The 26,065-nt window shown below is 45.1% G+C and overlaps 1 protein-coding gene across 2 annotated transcripts in view; it reads right to left on the bottom strand.

Moving 5' to 3' along the window:
* Positions 1 to 26,065, bottom strand: part of crhr1 (corticotropin releasing hormone receptor 1) — a 115,620-nt gene that overhangs the window by 56,750 nt on the left and 32,805 nt on the right. For both annotated transcript variants that reach the window (XM_084438034.1, XM_084438035.1), the window contains exons 3-5: positions 19,013 to 19,063; positions 18,720 to 18,839; positions 2,996 to 3,078 (exon numbers count right to left, since the gene is read on the bottom strand). In XM_084438034.1, coding sequence (XP_084294160.1) covers positions 2,996 to 3,078; positions 18,720 to 18,839; positions 19,013 to 19,063 — 254 coding nt within the window. The remainder of the gene's footprint in view (positions 1 to 2,995; positions 3,079 to 18,719; positions 18,840 to 19,012; positions 19,064 to 26,065) is intronic.

Here is a 26,065-nt window from a genome sequence, read left to right as displayed (position 1 = left end):
TCTTAGGCATCATCATTACACAAGGCATGCAATTTTCAAAGAGTTGTAAGCACATGTGGAAACCAAAAAAAAAAGGTTAAATGAGAGCTTTGTCCCCATTGTTGCATAAAGATAAGGCACAATCCATTCCATTCATAGATGGGAATTAGTTTGAGCTTCACCTATCCTAGGCTAGTTCTATTCAGTGCACAATTAGTGAAGCAAGCATAGCCTTGTGAGTTAGACACAATTGAGGTCGGTAAATCAGTACTAATAAAATGTATTTCCATCTCAATTGGAAGAAAAAACCCTAGATATTTAAAATACCGGAATTCATTTTTTCCTCCTCACATTTTCTAAATTCATTAACATTCTGCGGGCCGGATGGGAAGCTTTGGCGGACTGGATGTGCCTCAAGGGCAGTTGATGCTACTGTATATGCTAAACACGAGAGCGACTGTCCTGTAGAGAGACCGTCCTGTGGTCTAAAGAGGAGAGATACTGTCCTGTACAGAGACCGTCCTGTAGGTTAAACAGGAGAGGGACCAGTGTGTTAATTATGGACAGAGAAAGACATAGAGACAACATACTGTACATATACAGTAGGAACAAAGTTCTGTTCTAGTCCCTCTTGTTACGGCACCGCCTCCACACTCATCCCCTCCAGCCCTTCCGCAGCCGGGACGCGCCGTTCCGCGGCGTTCGGGATCTCCCAAATTCCCACCCCCCGCCTCCGGAGCTGGTGCGCATTTGCGCTCCTCATCCCCAGAGAGTGATCCCGAGGAACCTGGCACCTCGGCCCGTGCGCAGCGCGCCCTCCGGCGCCGCAGGTGAAGGCTATCACGGTGATTGATGAACGAGCTTACGGCGGAGCTCTGCACACCGGGTCTCAATCATCTAATCAACCTCAACCTAGAAGAACCCTGGTCTTCTCAACGTTCATCGCCAGATCTTCCCATAACGTTCCTGTGGCAAGTACCTAGCTAGTTTATCCAACTTTGACTGCTGTCCGTATCTCAGTTGTGTTTTTTCCGTCGTGTTTATTTTTTTCTTATCGTGTTTTCCATTTATCCCCAGACCTGGTGTGCAGTGCCGCTTGCCTGTCAATCCACCTCTGGACTGATACTACGGATTCCTCGACCCCTGCCTCGCCCCTGACCTCGACCTTGGATTATATTTTGTACGCCGATCGCCTGACCCCGCCTGTGACTTTGACTCTGATTTTTGCCTTGCCCCCGAACTGTTTTGTTGCACCATTAAAGGCCCTGCTGGGCAAACCGTTCACTGTCTCCTGAGTCATGTGTTTGAGTCATTTTCCAACCAGCCATAACACCTCTACCCTGTGGTATGTTAATGATTCAAACTGACTGGTCTAACCAACTTGACTCTCTGTGATTCTCATTAACTTAACAAGACCCAGAATGTTGCTCTACAAAATGAGAAATCTAGCAGCCTAACTCATCAACACTAGGAATGTGAAGTATGAACTTCCATAACAGGGCGGCACGTAGCTCAGGAGGTAGGAGTGGCAGGCTGGGGATCGCAAGGTCCCCGATTTGATCCCAGCTCCCAGAGTGTGCCGACGTGTCCTTGAGCAAGACGGTGAACCCCAAAATTGCTCACGTGTGGCACGGTGGCGCAGTACCTAGAACTGTCGCCTCACAGCGATAAGGTCTCCGGGCCTTTCTGTGCGGAGTTTGCATGTTCTCCCCGTGTTTGCGAGGGTTTCCTCCCAAAAGAACCCAATTCGAAAAACATGTAGAAGAACAGATCGCTAGCGCTGTCCGTCCCTGACGAAGACGGACAGGAGCACTTGGATTGGTCCCCGGGTGTTGCCTGCACGCTGCCTACTGTCTGTTCTCGGCTGCCCTTCGGGGAAGGACGACGAAATGGGTCACGCTATTCGTGTGTGTTTTGGCATTGCCGCTTCATCACCTGTGTCTCACTACAGTATGCTATACACAATGACAATAAAAGTGTGTGTGTGAGCAGCAGGCTGCTCTAGCAATCATGCCATGAGAGGCCTGTATGGACCTGAATGTCCAGTTGGCTGTGTCTCATCTCTTTGTCAGAGCCATGGCAGTAGGGTTCTCTTAAGCCAACACTGTGTGTGTGTGCGTGTGTGCGTGTGTGCGTGTGTGCGTGCGTGCGTGGCTCAGGTGGTAGATCAGGTCATCCAATGATCGTAAGGTCGGCGGTTTGAAACCCGGCTCCTCCTGACGACATGTCGAAGTGTCCTTGGGCAAGACACTGAACCCCAAATTGCTCCCAATGAGCAGGCTAGCACCTTGCCTGGCTGCTGCCGCCATTGGTGTGTGAATGGATGAATGAGAGGCCTTCATTGTAAAGTGCTCTGGATAAAAGTGCCATCCATTTACCATTTACCCGAAGCTTTGCCTTTTCAAACCAGAGATTCAACGATTCATTCCTCCTTTTTCTTTTCTTTCTTTTTTATTATGCTGAGACTGCGCGAGTCGGGACAGCTGTCAAACTTTAAACTCAAACGCTCAGGCCGCACAATAAGATGGCCATGTTTCTTTCTACGCATGCATCATCTAGCCTACATTGTCCATCTACTTCGGATGTGTTTTTATGCAGTGTTGCCCATACTGTAGCTAACGATTTGACGATAATCTGCTCAACTGCAAATTTCCGACGTCAACGAGGAATGTTGTGGTTTGGCTGTCACTAAAGTATTTTCACGGACGTTAGAGCAAAATCTATGGTTCATTTTTTAATCTATCTAAAGCAAATTGGCCCATATAAATCACAAGGCAGGTAAGTGGTCTTAGCCCACCAGCACATTGTGACAGTGGAGCAAAAAACAACTGTTCCACTTAAGAATCTCAGTCGACTTAAAGGTCTCCGACTGATGATTTGACTCGTTGACTGTCAGGGCACAGTCCTAGTGTTGTATGTATGTGTGTACGTGACATATTTAATGTGTGTGTGTGTGTGTGTGTGTGTGTGTGTGTGTGTGTGTGTGTGTGTGTGTGTGTGTGTGTGTGTGTCCTACCTCTTTGAGGATGGCTTGACATTGGGAGTAGTTTCCTCTCTGAGCCCAGGACCCGTTGAACAGGCATTCTCTGTACACGTTGTCTGGAATATAACACAGGGCTGGTTAGAAAACACTGCACAGTCTCACACTTGTATTGTACACATTCTGTACACACGTACAATATATCTTTCTCTCACACATGCACACAAACACGCACACACACATCCACACACCGTATTAGTATTGATTGATATTGTATCGCCCTGTTCTGGGGGTGGGCTAAGGTAAACACAAAGATTAACATCCTGTCAGCTGCTTAGTGGATGTCAACATGTCAGAGTGAATACTAGATACTCGTTAACACGCGAACACATAAACAGTCCCAGCCCAGTCAACGCTACCATACACTCTGGGACACAGAGAAGTCGATATAATACATCAAAATAATATTTCAAATACACTGACTGACATTAAATCAGTGTGAACGAGTGACACACCATTTCTCACTACTGTCATGCAATGTACATTAGTTATTTCCACTCACCCAGACAAATGCAAACAGAGACATACTGGTTCACATATTTTGTACTTTGCACTCTGCTTAATGCAGCGACAATGCAGCCCACAGTAACACTTGACACAACGATCAATAGCTAAACTCAGAGTCATTATCAAACGCTGATAACCGATCAATGACCCCCACATTCGCCCCAGTCATTAGCACGACACAGCATGTTATGATACTGTCAGGAGCTCAGGATCGAAGGTGTGAGGAAAGATGGAGGAAAGATGGGAGGATGAGGAAAGAACGAAGGGCAAGCAGAGATGGAGGGATGAGAAGAGATGGTTCGATGCAGACGTGTGTGTGTGTGTCCCTTTCTTTCTTCGTCTCTTAGTCCCAGTTTCCCCCCACAGGAATTATTAATCTATCTATTTCACCCACAGGGATTATTAATCCATCCATCCCTCCATAGGTCAGAATAATGACATGAATCAAATGCCTGAATAAGTACTCTTACTGAGTAGAAGTCTACAGAAAGCTTCCATATTTTAGGTCCTTATCAGCTGCCATCAGGCTGGTTAATGCATCTCCTGATTGGCTGAACACCATGGACCTAAGACAGTTTGGAAGGAGCTGAGACCGTTTGTTTCGTTTGTTTTGGTGCCCAGACGTTTCTTGGATAAGACAGCTGACAGTTTACAGCTCACTTGCTATTCATCAACATGGCATACTCCACATTTGATTTGATTTAACTAACACTATTGGTATTGCACACTATGTTAGTTTATGTTACAGTGCCCAGCAAGTTACAAGTTACTAAATTACTTTGTGATGACGTTGTGATGACGTTGTGAGCCATGTCATATATCGTCATTTCCAGGACGTCATCTCAATGATGTTTTAGTGACCTAGGTTCTACACCAGTATGTATGAATAATTGATATTATATAGCATAAACATGTTAAGAATGCAGATTTATTTATTTTTTTTACGAAAGAAAAAAAAGCCACAGAGGACTCAAACTCACAGTCCTTCTGTCTCTAACGAAATATTCTACTGCTCGACCACAAGGCCATTCCACGTACTGTACAAAGCATTTACATGTTGTCATCGCTATTTAACAGAAAAAATGTAAAATAGCTATAGAGTCATACCTAAAAGTGTTGCCATATCGTCAATTGCAATTTGTATAAACCACATTTTGCCTGAGCAACATGACTTTGGAGAAATATCGAGCTGAACAAATTATCAAAATGAGTTTTGTGACACATTATCACATCTTCAAAAGAAAACAGTAAATCAGCATAAATGTCACCAGCTGGTGACATTTAGTGACTGTTAGTGTTTTTGAACAGATAAGAAGTTCAGAAAGCCTAATTAGGGTGTATCAAATTAAATCAAACTGTATTTGTATAGCGCATTTTATACACAGGGGCAACACAATGTGCTTTACAGAGAGCAATGGGAGGGTGGGCATAGGTCCCACCCCTACATATTCCAGAGGGAAGAAAAAACTGTTTCACCCGGGGGCCAGAAAAGCGAACTGTAAAAATTCTTCCCTGACCTCTCTCAACGAGACGATCGAGCAAGCTTCTGGAAACTGTTTGTCTATTGGCTAAGAACATATACAGAGCAGTAAACATGGGCTAGATACTTCATAAGAGAGACATGACTAACAGGAGAGTGCACAAATAGTTACAGAGAATGTTGGAATGTCTACATGGTAGGCCATTATGTGGTTGCTATCCCTGTAGTCTCTAATATGATATTTGAGTGAATCATATAACAAAGCACAGTAAGCACTTAGCAGAACAGGCTCATAGAGAATGCCGCAAGGCAGAGGTGGGGAAACAGAAAGCAGAGAGCCAAAAGTAAAAAATGTGTAGAGTTGGCTGGATAGGGACAGCTGATGACACAGAGTGGGAAGGAACTAGTCATGGGGAGGCAGGGGGGCTTTCCAGGAGCCATAGGGTGGACTTTTGGCTGAGGACGAGGGGGTGGGGGTGGGGGGGTGGTTCTCAGGGGCCTGCTACAGGGTGGCCTGCAGGAGACAGGTGGCCTGTAGGCCTAGTGTACATTTTCATCTAAACTACCCAGTTAGAACTCATAGCCTATGTGTTGCTGATGTTGACCTGAGATCGGAAGGTTGCATTCAATTCATAATGTCTGGGAAGCATCAGCCTCGGGTACAGATATAGTCGCCTTTCCCCACTTGCTGCAATGGGATTTTATTTACATGGCTGTAGGGCTCTATGGGGTCTGAAACAGATGTCCCATCTTGGGCTAAATTTGGAACAAATTAGACAGACTAAACACAGCCCAATTTTCAACTACACTTTACAACTATTTTAGGCTAAATGAAAGCCAAGACGGGCCGACCAGATTTAGCCAAAGAAACAATGTTCCGTAGCTGCAGCTGGTGCCAGGTGGGTCGTCTGGGTCCTTCCACATTTCATTTAGTTATTCTCCTGGAGATTTCAGTGGCAACGTATTTGTCTCTAGTATTTATGTTAGTTGAAATAGGGTGATATTCTGGGCCAGATCTCACTAGTCACAATATGATTTGAGCTTTCCCCAATTGGGCTCTTCTGGATTCGGCCCGAGTTTGACTCCCCAGTCTTAATGCCACCACCCCAGCAGGTGACGGCAAAGAATAGTATGCTGGATACAACAGACTGGTAGAACATCCGCAGCAGCCTGCTACACACATCGAAGGACCTGAGCCTCCTGAGGAAGAACAGTCTGCTCTGTCCTTTCCTGTAGAGGGCCTCAGTGTCAGTCAGTCCAGTTTGTTGTTGAGGTGCACTCCCAGGAACTTGTATGAGTCCACCATCTCAACTTCCTACCCCTGGATGGTGATGGGCTTTGGAGGCCTCTTGTTCCTTCTGAAGTCCACCACCAACTCCTTGGACTTGCTGATGTTGAGTTGGAGTTTATTCTCCTCAGACCATTCAGCAAATCTCCTGATCACATCCCTGTACTCCTCCTCATCGTCTGCCCTGATGTAGCCCACAATAGAGGAGTCGTCCAAGAACTTTTGGAGGTGGCGCGCTCCAGAGTTGTGGCTGAAGCTGCAGGTGTAAAGGGTGAATAGGTAGCAGGACTGTTCCTTGGGGGAGACACATGTTGCTTATGACAACATCGGGCAGGCAACCCTGCAGACGGACATACTGTGGCCTGTCGGTGAGGTAGTCTGTGATCCAGGCCACTGTGTCATGGTCTACCCACATAGCTGGGAGCTTCTCCACAAGATGGAGGGGAAGGATGGTGTTGATAGCACTGGAAAGGTCAAAGAACATGACTCTTACTGAACTTCCTGGCCCCTCCAGGTGTGAGTAGGCTTAGTGGAATAGGTAGATGATGGCATTGTCCACTCTGATTCAGGCCTGGTACGCAAACTGCAGGGGATCCAGGAAGTGGCTCACCATGGGCCTCAAGTGCTGCAGAACCAGTCTCTCGAATACCTTCATGACATGAGACGTCAGTGCCACTGGCCTGTAGTCATTGAGGACATTGGGACAAGTTTTTTGGGGCACTGGAACAATGCAGGAGGTCTTACAGATCTGTGGCATCTTCTTCAGCCTCAGAGAGACACTGCCAGAAAGCTGTCTCGCACAGTCCTTGAGCACCCTGGGCCAAATACCGCCAAATAGGCCTTTTTGATTAATAGCCTGTGGATTCACCCCTTACCTCACTCTCTGTGATGAATGGTCTGGCGGGGGTAGAGGGGGCGGGGGGGGGATTGAACTGCCAACTAGCCTCACAGGGTAGGAGGGGGGCATGCGTGGAGGAGTTGGGCTGCCCTCTAGCCTCACAGGGCTGGGGGTGCTCTTCAGCTCAAGTTTACTCTCCACCCTCTCTCTGTAGCTTTTCTTGGCCCTCCGCAGCTCCCTCTTCAATTCCCTCTGGACTGACTTGGTCTCCTCTCTGTCCTTAACCATGAAGGCATTCTTTTTCCTGTTGAGTAGAGCTTTATTGTCCTTATTAATCCATGGTTTGTTGTTGGAGAAACAGTGTACCTTTTGGGTGAGTATCATGTATTCCTTGCAGAACCTGATATAGTGTGTCATGCAGTAGCAGAGACTGTTCACGTACTCCTTGTAGTCCTCAGTGAACAGGCCCCAGTCCGTGGACTGGAGACAGTCTAGGTTCTCCACAACCCCTCTCGTCCACACCTCCGCAGTCCTGGTGGTAGCCAGCTGCCACCTAGCAACTGGCGTGTACCTGGACACTAGATGAATCAAGTTGTGGTCAGATCTGTCGAGAGGGGGGAGGGGAGTGGAGCTGTATGCCTCCTTCACGTTTGCATACAGTAGGTCAAGGGTCTTATTCTCTCTGGTGCCACATGTCACATACAATACTGAGTAGTTACAAGAGTAACAATGGCGTGCGAGAATTCACGAGGCAGTATGGCCTTAACCTTATCGCCAGCAGTTCAATGTCAGGAGTACAGATGTTATCCTTCACAGTTATGTGCTCAGGTGTAACCACCATCTCTCATTGACAAAGACAGCTAGCCTTCCTCGTGTTTTCTTCCCGCTGTCTCGTCCTCTGTCTGCCCGCAGCAGAGTGAAGCCATATAAGTTCACAGCGCTGTCCGGTAGGTTGTTATGTAGCCATGTTTCCAAAAAACGAGAGTATGCTACTCACTCTTTGTACTCACTCTGGCTGCATACTAGGGCTGTCAGTTCATCCGTCTTGTTGGCAAGAGATCATCTCACATTTCCCATTACAATTCTTGGCAAATATGGTTTGAACCTCTTCCTTAGTTTCTTTCTTACTCTCTCTCTCACTGTGGCACATTTCCCACACCGATGTATGCGTATCTCCACCGGCAATCCGTCTGGAGGGCTGCCTGGTTTGCCCCTCATCTCTGGTGTACACTAGACAATTCGCAATTCACAAAAAGCAATCAAAATAAAAAGAAAACAGACAAAGCATAGGAGATAAGTTAAAGGGACATTCTAGCGCTACAATGCACTAGAATGATTGAAATGTAGAAAAAAGGGCCAAAGAATAACAAAGAAAGTCAAAAAGATAAAGAGCTGCTGAAAAAGGCTGCCATACGGAGCGGCGCCAGAAGGAAGATATAAAATATTCAATAATTTGAAAAAAGGAAAAAGGAGGCTGCACTCAAAGTTAAGTAAACAGTTAAAATATAATTATGTGCTGAAAAGTAATACATTTAATCAATCAGGATATTGGAACTGCATGACTGACAGATCGCATTCACCAACGGTATGTCGAGTGCACAAGAAGTGTGCTTACTGTGCATAACTTTGAAAAAGCGAATTTCCTTGCTGAAAAAACACAAAAACATCTTTGTTTCAAGATCTGAGATTGTTGCATTGCCTGTAGCTGCTGCATCCCAGGAAAAATGTTGTTGCCGGTTGTGGTCACTTTGTGGCTCCAGGGCACGAGATGCAGACTCTTTCTTTGGTCAGGTTTTTTGAAGACGTTTAGTCCATTCCAAGGTGGCGAACCAACCCATTGAGCCATCTGAAGATTTGATTTGATACCATCATTTGTTTGTGTATTTTTCTTGAATGGACTGTCTGAGTGAATGAATACACAGTGTGATAGGAAAAGTTCTCTTTCCAAAGCACTCACTGCTCGGTTCATAGCAGTGCAAAGGACATTCAAGTGCTTCACTTACCTGCTGTTTTCTATGCAGAGGATTTAAAACGTGTGGGAAGATTCAAAATCAAACCGATTTTCATGAAACTCAGTGAAGGGTTGTAGCTTGGAACTTAGAACCCATTACATTTTCAAGTGGATCCAAATCACGGGGCGGGTCCACAAGCCGTTTCTTGGTTTGTCTATTCACCTCTGTTCATTTTTGGACTAGGATTATGCAAAAACTCCACGAGTCCACAAGCCATTTCTTGATTTGTTTGTTTGTTTGTTAGTTAGCAGGACTACACTAAGTAGTAGCTTCACATTACCATATGGGAACTCTCCACTGGAAACTGTTAGATGGATTCATAGATGGAGGTCTGTGCTCTCTGAATGTGTGAGTACTATGGGGATAACAAGTTGCGAGTCACTGTTTTGTTTAGATTTTTAAATTTGTTTATGATCGATCACTCTTATTCATTACAGGCAGGTTACTAATTTTTCTAAACTGCTGTCTATGTTATTTCTTATCCATCTAGCTCCAGTAGTCGAGCCTAGGCCCATTCTCATTTGAATAGATGATTGAAGAGATAAATCTGAAACTAGATCTCTTCTATTTCACCATTGTTTATCCTAGACAGCAATAAGATCAGTGTGATATTAAAATTAGACTATTGTTTCTCTGGTTTGTCTCTGGAGCAAAAGACTTAAGTCATCTCAGTTTAGACCCCTTTTGATCTGAAAAAGAGATCTCAACAAAGTCCTAAATAACGCTCAGTTTTGCAGAATTGATGTATCTCATACAGTACTTTACTCAGGCTGATACATCAGAGAGCTCACTACGTAAACTCAGTTAATTCTCATTCCAGACCTGTTTGTTGCATCTCATATTAAACTGAGTCTGTTCTGTAAAAGACGCTTTTGGTGCGTCTCCAATTTTATCATATTCTATTAGTAATTTATACACATATTTTGATATTATTCACTCATCTGCACACACGTGCACTTCTGCACTCTATCCACCCATTAGTTTAGTGTAGTTTCCACTGCAGCTGGCACAATTATCCCTGGTGATTAATCCAACCTATCTGTCAATCAATATTAGAAAGCACGTACAGTAGTAGAACCATACACTGTATGAAGTTGAAACCTCTCCAGATTTGTATTGCCCAAGATCCCAGGAAATGTGGCATGTGTCAAATTGTTTAGATAAATAATAATAATCCATCCATCCATCCATCCATCCATCCATCTTCATCCGCTTATCCGGGGTCGGGTCGCAGAGGCAGCAGTTCCAGCAGGGGGCCCCTGACATCCCTTTCCCTGGCAGCATCAACCAGCTCTGCCTGGGGAATCTTTAGCCACTCCAAGGCCAGTGCGGAGATGTAGTCCCGCCACCTAGTCCTGGGTCTACCCCGCGGCCTCCTCCCAGCCGGACACGCCTGGAACACCTGCCTAGGGAGGCGCCCAGGAGGCATCCTACTAGATGCCCGAACCACCTCAATTGGCTCCTTTCGACGCAAAGGAGCAGCGGCTCTACTCCGAGTCTCTCCCGGATGACTGAACTTCTCACTCGATCCCTCAGGGAGACCCCAGCCACCCTCCGGAGAAAACTCATTTCGGCCGCTGGTATCCGTGATCTCGTTCTTTCGGTCATGACCCATCCTTCATGACCATAGGTGAGGGTGGGGACGAAGATAGACCGGTAGATCGAGAGCTTTGCCTTTTGGCTCAGCTCTCTTTTCGTCACAACAGTGCGGTAAAGCGACTGCAGAACCGCACCAGCTGCTCCGATTCTCCGGCCAAACTCCCTCTCCATGGTTCCCTCACTCGTGAACAAGACCCCCAGATACTTGAACTCCTTCACTTGGGGTAAGGACTCATTTCCTACTCGGAGCGGACAGACCACCGGTTTTCTGCTGAGAACCATGGCCTCAGACTTAGAAGTGCTGATTCTCATTCCAGCCGCTTCACACTCGTGAAGAGAGTGTTGGAGGTCGCAGGCAGATGATGCCATCAGGACCACATCATCTGCAAATAGCAGCGCACCCGACCCCGACAGTTCCTCCCGCGGGGGGTGGGTCCACGGGATGGAGGATGAGATGGTGTCTCCACGTCGCTTTTTTGGGGTGGGCCCGGCCGGGCTCCGTGGTAAGCCCGGCCACCAGGCGCTCGCAGGCGGGCCATCCGTCTGGGCCTAGATCCAGACGAGGGCCCCGGGCTTCCTCCGGGCCGGGTCACTCTTCCTCTTAGATTCTTAGAATAATAATAATAAACAATTTTATTTGTAATGCACTTCACGTTTCAGTAAAATCTCAAAGTGCTACAGATAAGCGGTTCTTGACAAATTAATATTTCCCCCCACGAAAACACACCACTAACGGCATGCTGGGAAATATTGAAATGAAGTGACATGATACAACCATGAGTACTAATGTAGCTAAGGCTACAATATAGCTCCACTATTGCTCCAATTCTTTCCAACGGAAAAAAAGGGAAAACAGTCAAGACTAAGCCCATGTTTCATTGCAATGTCTGTTTTGATGTTATTTCTCATAAGGACTCCATTGGAGAAACATGGAGTCATGGAATTGATTAAACCCAAACATAAGAGAATTCCCCTATCTCCTGCTTCTCAAACTAATATCTCAAATGTGATTCCTCCTTCTCTCCAGTGTCCCATTGTAATGTATCATCTTTTGCTGTCTTTCCTCCTAAGGTATTTTAGGAGAAATATGTTTTGTGGTGAAAGACATTAAACTCAAACACATGAGATCTCCCCTATTTCTCCTACTTCTCAAAATAATATCAAATGTAACTCCTTCTCGATAGTGTCTCATTGCAATATCTCCTCTTCTGCTCTTGTTATTTATCCTAAGGGATTTTAGGGATCTATCGATCTATCAATCTATCTATCTATCTACACTGTATCCATCTAAACTAATCAATAGTTGATACATTATTATCTTAAAATATTAAGATTAAATTAAAAAGTTAAAATATTATCTATCAATGGCTTTTCTCTGACTCCCCATCTGCTTTCTGTTCTCTCCTCCTTGTCCCCTCCATGGCCCTTGCTCTCCTTCTCCTTGTCTCCTCCATGGCTCTCTCTCTCTCTCTCCTCCCCTACATGGCCCTCTCTCTCCTTCTCTCCTCTATGGCCCTCTCCCTCCTTCTACCCATCATGGCCCTCTCTCTCTCTCTGTTCTCTCCCTCCCCTGGGCTGCAGTCTCTGGCCTTATTCGAGTTCTCAAACTGCATCTTTTCTTCCTCCAAGCCGTGTGAGAAGATCTTTAATCTATTATGATTGGATGGGTGAAAGCATAATGCTCCTCTACATAGATGGTCGTTATTTGGCCATTTCCTAACAGTGATTTGAAGAGGAAAGGTCACTTTTTTTTTAGAATCTCTGTATTTCTGGTTTGAGAATGAGTTCAGAGGTCAGGAGGTGCACCATGGGAACGCTGCTCTTTGCCTAGAGCTTATCACAGCTGGTCCACATAAGTCCCTCGACCATGACCTCTGCCCAACTCCAACACACACACACACACATACACACACACACACACACACACACACACACACACAGTGTATCTAGGACTATGAACTGTAAACATGAATGTATCAGAACAAGGATAGAGGTCTTTCTCCTGGTTACCATCTCTCTCCATCTGGTCACCTACAGACATCTAGGTATCACAATGGATCATAAAGCCTGTAGCCTTTCTTTAAAATGTCATATACCTTTTTATAAAATTGAAATTAAAATTGGGCTTTTTTCTTAGGTTTCTTAGGTTTTCTTAATCCTGTTTTGCGTGTTTCCAGCTGATATGCAAGAAGTATTTTGAAAGTCTACTGCTGGAATCGGACTTAGGTGGCTACCTGTGCGAGCCGAATACAGGTAGGAATACAGGTGAGGTAGAGTTGAAACGAAGCCTATTGAGGTAGCCAACCAAGCTCTGCCTGCCAGCTTTGTGGCACATATGGACAGAAGGGTCCTCGATACCTATTTCAGGATCGAGAAAGTGTACTGGAAACGTCAGCCAAAGCCATCCTGGAGAAACGGACGTCTAAGCAATGAGTAAGCATTTTGTTACTAATACGGCAATATGTAAGGCAAGGCAAGGCAAGGCAAGGCAAGTTTATTTATATAGCACATTTCAGCCACAGGGCAATTCAAGGTGCTTTACATGAGACATTAAAAGCATTAAAACAAAAAGCAAGACATTATAGACATTTAAAACAAAATTAAAAACAAAATTAATGTAAGTCAATTTTTAATTTAATTATTTTTATTTAATTAATTATTATTTAGCCATTCCTTTACCTCTTTTGATGTGTGTTTGGGGTTAATGTCCTTTTGGAACACTCAACTGCGCCCAAGACCCAACCTTCTGGTTGATGATTTTAGGTTATCCTGAATAAAAAGAATTTGGAGATTATCCAACTTCTTCATTATTCCATTTACTTTCTGTAAAGCACCAGTTCCATTGGCAGCAAAACAGGCCCAGAGCATAATACTACCACCACCATGCTTGACGGTACGCATGGTGTCCTTGGGGATAAGGCCTCACCTTCTCTCCTCCAAAAATATTTCTGATCATTGTGGCCAAATAGCTAAATGTTTGTTTCATCTGACCACAGAACTTTCCTCCAGAAGGCCTTTTATTTGTCCATGTGATCAGCGGCAAACTTCAATCGAGCCTTAAGATGCCACTTCTGGAGCAAGGGCTTCCTTCTTGCACGGCAGCCTCTCAGCCCATGGCGATGTAAAACACGCTGGACTATAGACACTGACACCTGTGTTCCAGCAGCTTCTAATTCATTGCATACCTGATTTTTGGTGGTTCTCGGTTGACTCTTGATCATACTGACCAATTTTCTCTCAGCAGCAGGTGATAGCTTGCGTTTTCTTGCTGATTGTGGCAGTGACACAACTGTGCCATTCACTTTATACTTACAAACAATTGCTAAGTACAGCTGATTTTGGGATCTGCTTTGAAATGGCTCCAAATGACTTTATTGACTTGTTCAAGTCAATGATCCACTTTTTCAGATCCGTGCTGAGCTCCTTTGACTTTCCCATTGTAGCGTTTGTGGCTGAGTTTAAAGATTGTATCAAATGTGTCCTATTTAAATGGGCTCAGATAAGTCACCAGCTGTAGTCAATCATAATCACTCACAAGTTAAGAGGCCATGCCACAAAGCTAATTTGATTGACACAACTTACTACATCACCATTCATATTTCTGCATGTATATTTTTGACCCAGCAGAATTGGTCACATTTTCAGTAGACCCATAATAAATAAATAAACGTCATGCATTTTTTGTGACAAAGAAGTATGTGCTCCAATAACTCTATCACAGAAATATAAGAGTTGTAGAAATTATTGGAAACTCAAGATTGGCATGATGTTAAATTCCCACCCTGCTGTCAACACAACGCTGTGTAAACAGGAAGTGAGGTCTCATTGCCTAATGCATCATCCCTTTGACATTCTACTAAATATACATGCAGAAAGATGAGAAGTGGGTTAGGTGGCTGGAGCATTTCTGGAGTTATTTCTGCTTCTCTGCCTTACAGAGAATCTGGCCAGAGGGCGGCCCTCATACCAGTCTTTGAGTTCAAGAGACAAGTCTATCATAATCAGATCATATTCATAAACTGTTCTCCATCTCTCTCTATCACATCATCCTTCAAATCCTCTCCCCCGGGTTCTACTCCTCTATCCACTCCTCTGTCCTCCTCTCCCCTCTTCTATTGAACTACAGTATTGAACTCTGTCCAGGCAGAGTAATTGCTCCTGTCAACCCCCAGCTCCCCTCCTCTACCCCGTGACCTCTGACCTCTGCTCTCTGGCTTTGACCGCCACTAGAGCTCATATTGATTAGATGTAAAAGCCAAGTGCTGGTTTAATTGTTCCTGCTCCATTTCAGCACACATGCACACACAGACACTCACATGTACAAACACATGTACTACAGTCAGTGCCGGACTGGGTGAATATTTCATGCCGGGAAATGTAGCCCCAGTCAGGCCACGAGCCGAGCCGACGCGGTGGGGGGGGGTGTAGACGGGGGGGGGGTGCTGCGCGATTTGTTGACGGGGGGGGGTGCTGCGCGACTTGTTGACGGGGGGGGGGGGGGGGGGGCAGGCCGCCATTCACCGCGGGCCAGGCCAGTTGGCGCGCCAGGCCACCGGGAAAACTCCCGATGCTCCCGATGGCCAGTCCGCCCCTGACTACAGTTACACACAGACACACACAGAAAGAAATTTCACACACACTGCATCAGCACCATGTCAGCTGCTGTGACACTATGACACAGTATAGAGAGCCTAAGCGAAAGCAGGAAGTGAAAAAACCAATGGGACCTTTTTGGTCTTGCCCAGGTGATACTCATCCGATATCTTACCGTTATCTTGTCTCTAAAATACAAATTCCTCACACTTGGAGGTAGAGAACATGTTGACAGGTGTGTAGGGGGCGGGATTTATGAGGCTGTCAATTGTTTGATAAAGCGCCCTGGAATTATTATGATTTCTAGAAATCGATTTGGAGGAGTGATCTCTCCTAGCATTTCTTATTGCCTTATCGTTGTGAACCTGCAGCTTTGTCTTCCTCCATGAGCGCTCAGTTCTTCTGCATGTTAAGTTAATTGATCTCCTCCTTTCTCCACGGAGCTTTTTGTTTGGCCAGAACCTTTTTCAGTTTTATAGGTGCAACAGAGACAAGGGCAGCACTCAATTTGGCATTAAAAGTGATAACTAGACCGCTAACATGTGAAAGCGAAAGCCCCACTTCAGGGGTTGTTACACTATTTGTGTCCATTATTATTTTGAAATGATCAGCTGCTACAGAGTTCAGAAAACATTTCTGAACAAAGCATTGTGTGCTATTCTCATCTTTGGGTATCAATGCTGTGAAGAAAATACAGAGGTGGTCAGAAATAGCAAGGTCAGTGGCAGACAATACAACAGTCGTAAGACCCTTTGTAATCACAAGGTCAAGGGTGTGACCTTGGTTGTGAGTGGATCCAGTTACGTGCTGACTAAAGTCCATGGAGTTCAAGAGGTTGATGAAGTCTGTGGCCTTCGAATCACCCTCAATATCAACATGCAGATTAAAATCACCTGTGATGATACATTTATAATAGTTTGTGTGGATAATGGACAGGAGTTCAAAAAGATCTGCTAAGAAGGTTGAACATTGCTTGGGTGGCCTATACACAGTTAATGGTCCTCTCCTGCAAATTGATTGGATGCTGTCAGAGTGGTACTTGCTGAGAATTAATAGCATTACTGTTAAGTTGATTCAGGAAACAAACTGATTCATGACCCACTTTTTAAATAACATACTTTTAAATATTTGTGTTTGGGGGAAGGTAAGTCAAAAGGTCAAGTCGAAGAGAAGTCACGAGTCACTGCAGTTAAAGTCCAAGTCGAGTCTAAAGTAATTTGTGACTCCAAGTCATGTGACTCGAGTCCACACCTCTGACACCTACCCACACACACACACACACACACACACACACAAACACACACACACACACACACACACACACACACACACACATCAAATCAAATCCACTTCTACTGAGTTACAGCTCTGCTTCCACGTTCTAGAGCAGAGCTGGAGGATGGAGAGGGGGAGGGGGAGGGGAGAGAGAGAGTAGGGAAGAGGGGAAGAAGACAGAAGGGAGGAGGGGAAAGTGAAGTGGGAGTCCTTGGTCATTTCTTTTCAGTTTTTCTCAGGGAGAAGGGATGGATGGGTGCCAGAGAAAAGTGGACAAAAACCACATTCAGTAAACAACCATATATTAAAAACATAAGGAAAACATTTTTATGAACTAAAAATTACCAAGAGAGCTGAGACCTTGGAGGGGGGGGGGGTATATGTAGATGAGTCATGCTCACATTGCTGCTGTGACAAAGTTTTTTCCTGGTTTTGCTGAGTGTGGCTTCACGGAATTAGAATTGTACATCTTTGCAATTAAATGCCAAGGCTTTAGTCTGCAGTTTTCACCACCTTTGGTTACTTTATTCAGAGCGTTGCATTCACTTTCCTGTCATTGCCAAGTTTTTTTCGATCGTGAGTTTTGGCACATTCATTCCCCGTAGCCTTTTTAATTCACACTGGCTGAAGCAAAGCTACCCAAAGGTTACCCTGTAAAGAAATGCACTAAAGGTACAGTAGTTCACAACCTTGATGACACTATGATAATATCTAAAGCTGAAATCTCATAAATGACAGCAGAGACAGCACATCATCCTGTCCAAATGTAACAGGGGTGTCTGTAATCATGAAAAGTAGCTTTCTCTGACTAATGCATTAATGTACATTAATAGTTGGGGCATCAGTAGCTACAGTATTACTGGCTGCGACCCAGTTCTTTATAATGTCTTCTCTACACAGGACTCCCTGGCAAAAGCCATGTTGAATTGATCAGAGGTTCAGAGCTTTTAACCCTCATCCTATCAACATATTTAACATACACAGACTTCCGACTGGGGTCTCTGGGTACTACTGAAAGAAACTCTTTACTTTTTCTTCCCAAAATGTTATTAGTTATGTAATTAATGTCATCTGTGAAAAAAAAGAAATAGCTACTGTTAACAGTAGATATTTCTATTTTTTTCACAGATGACATTAATTGCATATTGTCTAAAATGAAAATATACACTTTTCTTTAAATCTATAGAAACTACACTGGCCTCTGATACCAACAAACTGCTCATTCCACACAAAAATCTGTTCCCCTACCTCCCCTGATGGTGTGTCTGATACTTTAAATTACAGTAGGACCCATGTCAAACACAAACTCAATCTTTTCCCCCAACTATTAGACTAAGGACCCCAATACATTGGTATTTTTTTAAGCACTTATTGAAACAGAAACCATGATATGAAATTGATTGACAAAGACATGAAGAATTGGAATGATTGATAAAAGCAGCGGTAGATATGACAAAAAGTATACTTCTGGGGTCTTTGAGGACCCTCGTTGGTAGGATGAGCGTTAAGTATGTTTCTCTACCAAACATCCCATAATAATAAAGGCTGTTCAGCTATATGAAGTGTGTCTTGGTCCACCTTGCTTTTTTATGACCAATAAAGCCTGTTACTAAAGAGTACCTTCACCTACAGAGACCTACTGTGTCCTCGTACACTCTAAGAACAGATGTGTTAAAAACAACAATGTTATGTTATATTCGTCTGTAACAAAACATGCGGATGTGTTAAAATAACACGCGTTGTTTTGAACACATCTGTTCTAAGAGTGTTAGCAGCCCGCCCCCCCAGTTTCTGCATTGGTCTCTATGGTGATTCCCTCCATGGATCGGTTCCCACAGACACCCAGATGGCATCGAGTCTGAGTCCAGAGTGAGTTCCTGTCCCGTCCCCTCTAGAGCAATCGCGGCCTCCTGTGTGCTGCTGTGTGAGTTGCATGGCTAACTAGATTACAGTCTGTTAACTAGCTACACATCTGTCTCTCATCACTCATCCACGGATGATGTTCTGCTGCTGCCTGCAGACTTAATTATATTCCCATGAAATGGGATTCAAATATTTACAGAGCAAACACACACACACACACACACACACACACACACAGAACTTACTGGTGGTATTGTACTGTACTCCGTGGAGGAACTCTGGGCAGGGCAGAGACACTACCTCCCCAGCTCGGCTCCTGGGCCAGCACGTCCCAATGCCATCGATAGACAGCTCACAGTACACACCTACGGGGTGGAGGGAGCAGGGTGAGGGTTTTTTACTGTAGTACTGTAGATTAGTTGAGTGTTCTGTGTGTTCTATGCACAATACACATACATTCACTCACACAGAACACACACACGCGTGCATGCGCACACACACACGCACACACACACACACACACACACACTGTTCTCACCTGAGGTGTTGCTGACAGTGAAGGTCTGATTCCAGAGTAAGAGTGTCCGTGCTGGAAGAGAGAGCATACCTGTAAATACTTACTTACTTACTTACTTACTTACTTACTTACTGTATCAAGTATGTATTACTATACTGTAGATGTGAACAGCAGACAGAGAGAAGTATCAACCTACAGTATGCCTGTCGGTATATACAGTATTACTACTGTAGATACTGTATGAACGGTAGGCCTGGGTCAACTTGTACACAGGCATTTGAAAGTAGCTGAGGTGCATTTGATCTGCTCCACAGTTGTACTGGTTTCGTAGCACTTTCAGTACCCAGGAATACAGCCATCTCATCATTCCTCTCAGGTGTTGGTGGTAATGGTGTGTGAACCCCTGCTGTCAGGGAATGTGTACGCAAAGAAGTGTCTGAGATGTCATTATCAGTTCCCATTCTATTCAGCACCAATGCTGGGTTGGTAGTTTAGTGGAAATGGCCTCCTGTGCTCTCATGGGTGACCATGTGTGACGCATCACAGAGACTTCCTTCTCAATGCTTTCCTTTTCTGCTGTGTCCCGTTGTTTGCTTTTGTCTTAATGCCTTTGCGCTAAGATCAACACAACATGGAGGAAAAACAAGCATTGGGTTCTATTTACAGTACATGATGGTCCCGCGTGGAGCCCAAGTTCTCTGTTGAGATTTGAGCCGTGACTAACCAATTATACCCCGTCTCCCTCCTCACCCACCATTCACATGGTAATATATCTGTCTGTCTCTCTCTCTTTCTCTCTCTCTCTCACACACACACACACGCACACTTGCACACACAGTACACACACACACACACACAGTACACACACACACACACACACACACACACACACACACACAGCAGGCTATCTGTTCCAGTTGGATAAGGCCTGAGGGAGGTTTAAGAGGTTGTTTAATGTTTTACATAAATTAATAGACATATTTAGCTTTGAGAGCGTCTAGGAGCGAGAGGTGAATAGGTCAGGGTGGTGAGCAAAAGTTCCTCAGAAATCCAATTTCATGGACTTGTAACCCCCATCTCTTTCTCTCTATCTCTCTGCCCCCCACCCAGAATCCGACTACTATTTGTGTGAATGCGCGTTGTCACTCAGTGCAGCTTATTTTTACTTAGCCTAGTTGGATCTGCGCTCTTGACAAAACGAGTGTAGGCTATAGGCCGACAGTTTCTACCACTCAGCAAAGACCAGAATACCACAAAAGGAGCAACCTCTTACAAAAAATTGACCATACATTACATTTTAGATTAAGAACAGCAATACCTCAGAATGGCATAGTGATAGCGAGTAATGTAGCCTGCCTACACTAGGCTATACCATACACCACTATGAGAGAACGTAGGCTACATCAAAGTTTACATGTAGCCTGTGTATTATAGGCTATTATCCTCTCACAGTTATTGTGGTTAGCTTACATCTTTAGGTCACTTGATGGCACCCTATACCGTAGAAAGCAGTAGCCCAGTGTAGTGGAGGGTAGCCTATACCCTAGAAAGCAGTAGTAGCGTATAGGGAGTTAGGCACTCTAACTTAATCCACTTTGCTCCACTCCAAGTCCTTTATCCATTGACACACAGTATACCCATTTCTTATCCACCACTGATGGAAAAACAATTTCAAAATATTTGCTGTTATATTAGGCCCATAGTGACGGGTAGTTCAGACCTCGCAACCTGAAGGGAGTCAGAATCTGATACATTAATGATCAGGAGGAAGTGTCAGTCAGTGCTCTCTAGTGCCTCTCTCTCTCCCTCCTATCCTCTAACCAGGTCCGGTGTCAGCTGTGGAGCTGTGGATATCGTAGTATTTAGTACACACACACACGTACACACAGACACACATCAGTCCACATCTGGCTTAGGCCTGGACCTGATGCTCTTAGCCTTTCTTGCTCTGAAAATTTAATTTAATGTATTGTTCTTTAAATGTTCTTAGCCATTAGACAAATATATTCCAGGAGCTTGCCCCAGGTTGCCTGTTTCAATATCTGTGTGGTCTGTATGGCTCTATGTGCTACTAACCCTGTTCTGCCTTCCCTCTCCCTAGTGCCTCTCTCTCTCCCTCCTATCTTCTAACCAGGTCCAGTGGATGCACCACTGTCACCAGCAGACCTCCCGGAGTCCGATAGATACCCCCGTGTCTGCTGTGGATGTCGTAGCATGTCCGTAGAATGTTCTCTCTCCTATGATGCTTTTAGCCTCTCTTACTCTGAAATGTAATTTAATGTAATGTATTGCTTTATAATTGTTCTTAGCCGGTAGACAAACATACTCCTGGAGCTTGCTCGATCGCCTTGTTGAGAGGGGTCAGGGAAGAATTTTTACAGCTCACTTATCTGGCCCCCGGGTGATTACTGTTTTTTTGCTTCCCTCTGGAATATGTAGAGAGTGGGTCGTATGCTCACCTCCCTTGTTCTCTGTAAAGCGCGTTGTGTTGCCTCTGGGTATGAAATGCGCTATACAAATACAGCTTTGATTGATTGATTGATTGAGTGGAAATCCAATTCAGATGAGGGAGAGGGAGGCAATAGAAAAGGCCATACTGTAGGTGCACTCTGGAGGAAGAGTAACAAAAAATAATAAAACTGAAAAGTGTATGCGCACAGCCAACACATCATTTTATGAAATGTGTTTTTATGTCCTAAAAATATATTTTCAAACATCCCATCCTCTGTTTTTTCATTCAGTGGTCATGTGCAAGTGTCTCTCAACGGTGGCGGGGACCGTGGTGGGGCGGGGGCAAGGGAGTCAACTCAAGCCTTGTTGACGAGGCTGATGGCTGCGGGGAAGAAGCTGCCTCGAGTCGTGCGGACGTGGTCCTAATGGAGCACAGCCTCCTGCCTGACACTGGGGTGTCATTCAGTGTGATGGGGTGGAGGGGGGAGGGGGTTCTTTCTAAAGTGTACAATCATCTCCACTGTCTTGAGAGCGTTGAGCTCCAAGTTGTTTTGGATGCACCAGGACAGCAGCTGGTTGATCTCCCGCCTGTAGGTGGACTCGTCTCCCTCAGAGATGAGTCCGATGAGGGTGGTGTCGTCCGCAAACTCCAGGAGCTTGACAGACTGGTGGCTGGAGGTGCAACTGTTCGTACAGGGAGAAGAGAAGGGGGGAAAGGACGCAGCCCTGGGGGGAGCCGGTGCTAATGGACCTGGAGTTGGAGATGGTTTTGCCCAGATTCATGTGCTGTGTCCTGTCAGACAGGAAGTAGTGATCCACCTGCAGGTGGAGTCAGGCAAATGCAGCTGGGAGAGCATGTTCTCCGGTGTGGGCTGGTTTACAGTTATCAGTCAGTCTCCGACAAAGACTTCTTTCATCTCAGCTCTCACCCCTCTGTTGTTCCTCAACAAAGAAACAGGGACAGGTAATATGGCACTACCTGTGAGTAGACTAACTGCATGTGGCCTACAGATCACAGGACTTCCAAAAAGGAAGGCCAAATAGTTTGCAAAGTACTGCTTTACACCTGTTGTGTTCACACGATGATCCTATTCGACATTTTGCTCGTTTTGAAAAAATAATTTCTTCCTACAAGAACGCCATTTCATACAAACTAATATCATGCTGCCTTCTGACAGGCCAGACAGGAGTCCATTAGATAGGTGTCTTACACTTTTTTCACCACCTAGAGATTTTATTTCATACTTGTATTCCTTTCTGGACACTTGGAATAGACACAGCATATACAAGACAATATCAGCTTGGGAGAGGGACCTGGAGCACGAGTATGAGGTGGCTGACTGGAATAGCTGTATTCTCTCTTGTAGTAGTACATTTTGCTGCAATAAATTTACAGTAAGGAGATTCAATATAAAATATTGCACAGACAACACAGAACTCAATATATTCTTAATAAGTTTGACTCCTTAAGTTTGACTCCTCAAGAACTCCACTATGTTTAAAATGTAAGATAAGACCAGTACTTATATACACTGTTTTTGGCAGTGTTATATCATCTCAAAATTTTGGTCACATGTCTCCAAAGAGTTAAATATCATCTTCAAATGTAGAACTGAAAAGAAACCAATACTATTCCTGCTCAGCCTTCCAGATCAGACCATGCCCTTGAGTTCTTTCAATATCATGCTGCTCCAGGAATTGTTAGTTCTGGCTAGGAAATGTACTCTTTGCAATTGGATTATGGATAAGCCTCCAACAGTCATCCAGTGGTATAGGGAAATCTTTAAAAGGCTGCCCATGGAGAGGCTGAGTGCTAGATCTAAGGGCAATGACCAGATTTTTAAAAATCAAAATATGTAATATTTTACTTTATTACCTACCACACGATGTAGCTAAATTTTGTTTATAGCTGATTGTCCTATGTATACAGTATCTATGTTTGTTGTTTAATGATCCCACCCCTTTTTTTCTTTTGTATTTTATGTTGTGTCATGTGTTGTATAGTGTATGTTGTTATGTTGTATTGTGTTCTAGTGTCTTGTACTGTCTTGTCTATTAAAAAAAGAAAAAAACAAAAAAAAAACATTGAATGTAATTTGTGAGTCCAAATACAGCATCTCAGTGAATGTGAGAGGAGGTATTCAGCTCTTGTGTGTGTGTGTGTGTGTGTGTGTGTGTGTGTGTGTGTGTGTGTGTGTGTGTGTGTGTGTGTGTGTGTGTGTGTGTGTGTGTGTGTTACAGTGGCCATTTGCACAGACAGATGTGATTCATGAGCACTGAGTTGAGGGGCTATTCAGGACGTCCTGTCCATTCTTCTCTATGAGGCATTGTGCATTGGGCACCCTCTCCAGACACACACACACACACACAGCCAAGGAGGGAGGGATAGCAGTAGAGAGAGAGCGAGTGGAGGAAGAGAGACAGCAAAGGACAGGATGGAGAGAGAGATGTGTGGAGGAAGAGAAAGATGGGGAGAGGGAGGATGTGGATGGATGGAGACATGAGGAGACAGAGAAGTGGAGTGGGAAAGATGTGGGTAGGGAGAGGGGAGGAGAGGAGGAGAGGGGAGATGAGGAGAGCAGAGGACATTAGTGGAGGGGAGATCATCTGATCCGTACCACTTTATTTATAGAGCACATTTAAAAACAAACAAAGTTGACCCTTTCGTCAGACCTTTGTGCTGTACAAGTCAAACAACAATAACACACAAAGAGAACATAGTAAAACATACGCTGTATGTCACATGAAAAAGGACAAAATCTCTTAGGCTATGTCAGGAAAACGCCAAAGAATATAAGTGTGTTTTGAGGCGTGATTTAAACACCTGCAGAGTGGGGACCTGTCTAACATGCAGAGGCAGCTCGTTCCAGAGCTTAGGGGCTGCCACTGCGAAAGTCCGATGCCCCCTGAGCTTCAGCCTGGCTTTGGGGACAACCAGGAGAAGCTGATCAGAAGACCTGAGGGACCTTGAAGGAGCATAGGGTTCCAGCAGTTCCGATAGGTAGATGGGTGCCAAGCCATTTAGGCAATTAAAAGTAAACAGCAACATTTTAAAATCAATCCTAAAACGCACAGGAAGCCAGTGGAGCGAAGCCAGTACCGGGGTAATGTGCTCTTGCTTACGTGTACCAGTTAGCAGACGAGTGGCAGCGCTCTGGACTAACTGCAGGCGAGAGAGAGAGGCCTGACTGACACCAACATACAAAGCATTGCAGTAATCGAGATGAGAAGTCATAAAAGCATGTATTACATTTTCAAAAACACAGCGTGATAAAAAACCTTAGACATCCTCCTGAACTGGAAAAAACTCTTTCTTTAGTAGTGTTTAGCCAATTAGAGGCGTGCCCAGGGGGGAGGGGTGGGCTGTTCAGGGAGAAGCGCATCAATACTGGAATAGGGAGACTCTGAATGAGCAGGGAAACTGCTGAATGGCCACTAGGTTGACTATAAAGCTCATTTCATTTCTGCATAAGAAGCTTCTGTGACTCATCCCCCCAAAGAAACCATGGGGATGTGGTGCTGGCTCATTTGATTACTGTATATAGTAACACTGACGGATTACTGGACTGACTGAAAGGCTGACTGACTGATAGGCTGATTGCCAGACTGACTGACTGACTGACTGACTGACTGGCTGACTGACTGATAGGCTGATTGCCAGACTGACTGACTGACTGACTGATAGGCTGATTGCCAGACTGACTGACTGACTGACTGACTGACTGACTGACTGGCTGGCGGTGACACAGCTTGTAAGGATGCTCTCAACAGCTGAGGAGTAAAAGGTCTTCAGGATGGAGGGTGAGACCTTGAACTTGAGTTGTCGGAGGAAGTAAAGTCTCTGTCGTCGCTTCTTGAGTGTATGTTGTGTGTGTACAGTCCAGGTGAGGTCTTCGGTGATGTGGATGCCGAGGTATTTGAAGATGGAAACCCTCTCCACAGGCTCCCCACTGGGGTGTGTCTGCCGTCCCGTTGCCTCCTACCTGGTTTAGGTAGGGCTGCTCGTTGTTGGTAATCAGCCCTCCACCGTGTCGTCCCCAAACTTGTCGATGGAAGTGGATCTGTAGATGGCATTACAGTCGTGGGTGTAGATGTTGTACAGCAGCGGGCTCAGGACACACCCCTGGGGGGCGCCTGTGTTGAGGGTTATGGAGCTGGAGGTCGTGCCGCCTGCCCTAACCACCTTGCACAAGATGGTGTTGAGAACTAGTGCCCTCATCTTCTCAGCCAGTTTGAGGGGGACTATGGTGTTGAAAGCTGAGCTGTAATCAATAAAGAGCAGTCTCACATAGTTCCCCCTCCGCCCGTCCAGGTGAGTTAAGATGGTGTGCAGGAGGTTGGTGATGTCATCATCCCTGCTCCTGTTGGCTTAATAAGCGAACTGCAGCGGGTCGAATGAGCTGGGCAGGGATGAGCAGATGTAGTCCTTCACCAACCTCTCAAAGCACTTCATCACCACTGATGTCAGTGCCACGGGCGATAGTCATTCAGGCATGAGGGGCTGTTGTTCTTTGGCACAGGGACAATGATGGAGTGCTTGAAACAAGAGGGGACAACTGCTTGGGCTATGGATGCATTGAAGATGGTTGTCAACACCGGGGCTAGCTGGCTAGCACAGGATTT

Source organism: Borostomias antarcticus (assembly GCF_949987555.1).
Source record: "Borostomias antarcticus genome assembly, chromosome: 5".
Taxonomy (NCBI): Eukaryota; Metazoa; Chordata; class Actinopteri; order Stomiiformes; family Stomiidae; genus Borostomias; species Borostomias antarcticus.
This window is presented reverse-complemented; position numbering and strand designations above follow the sequence as displayed.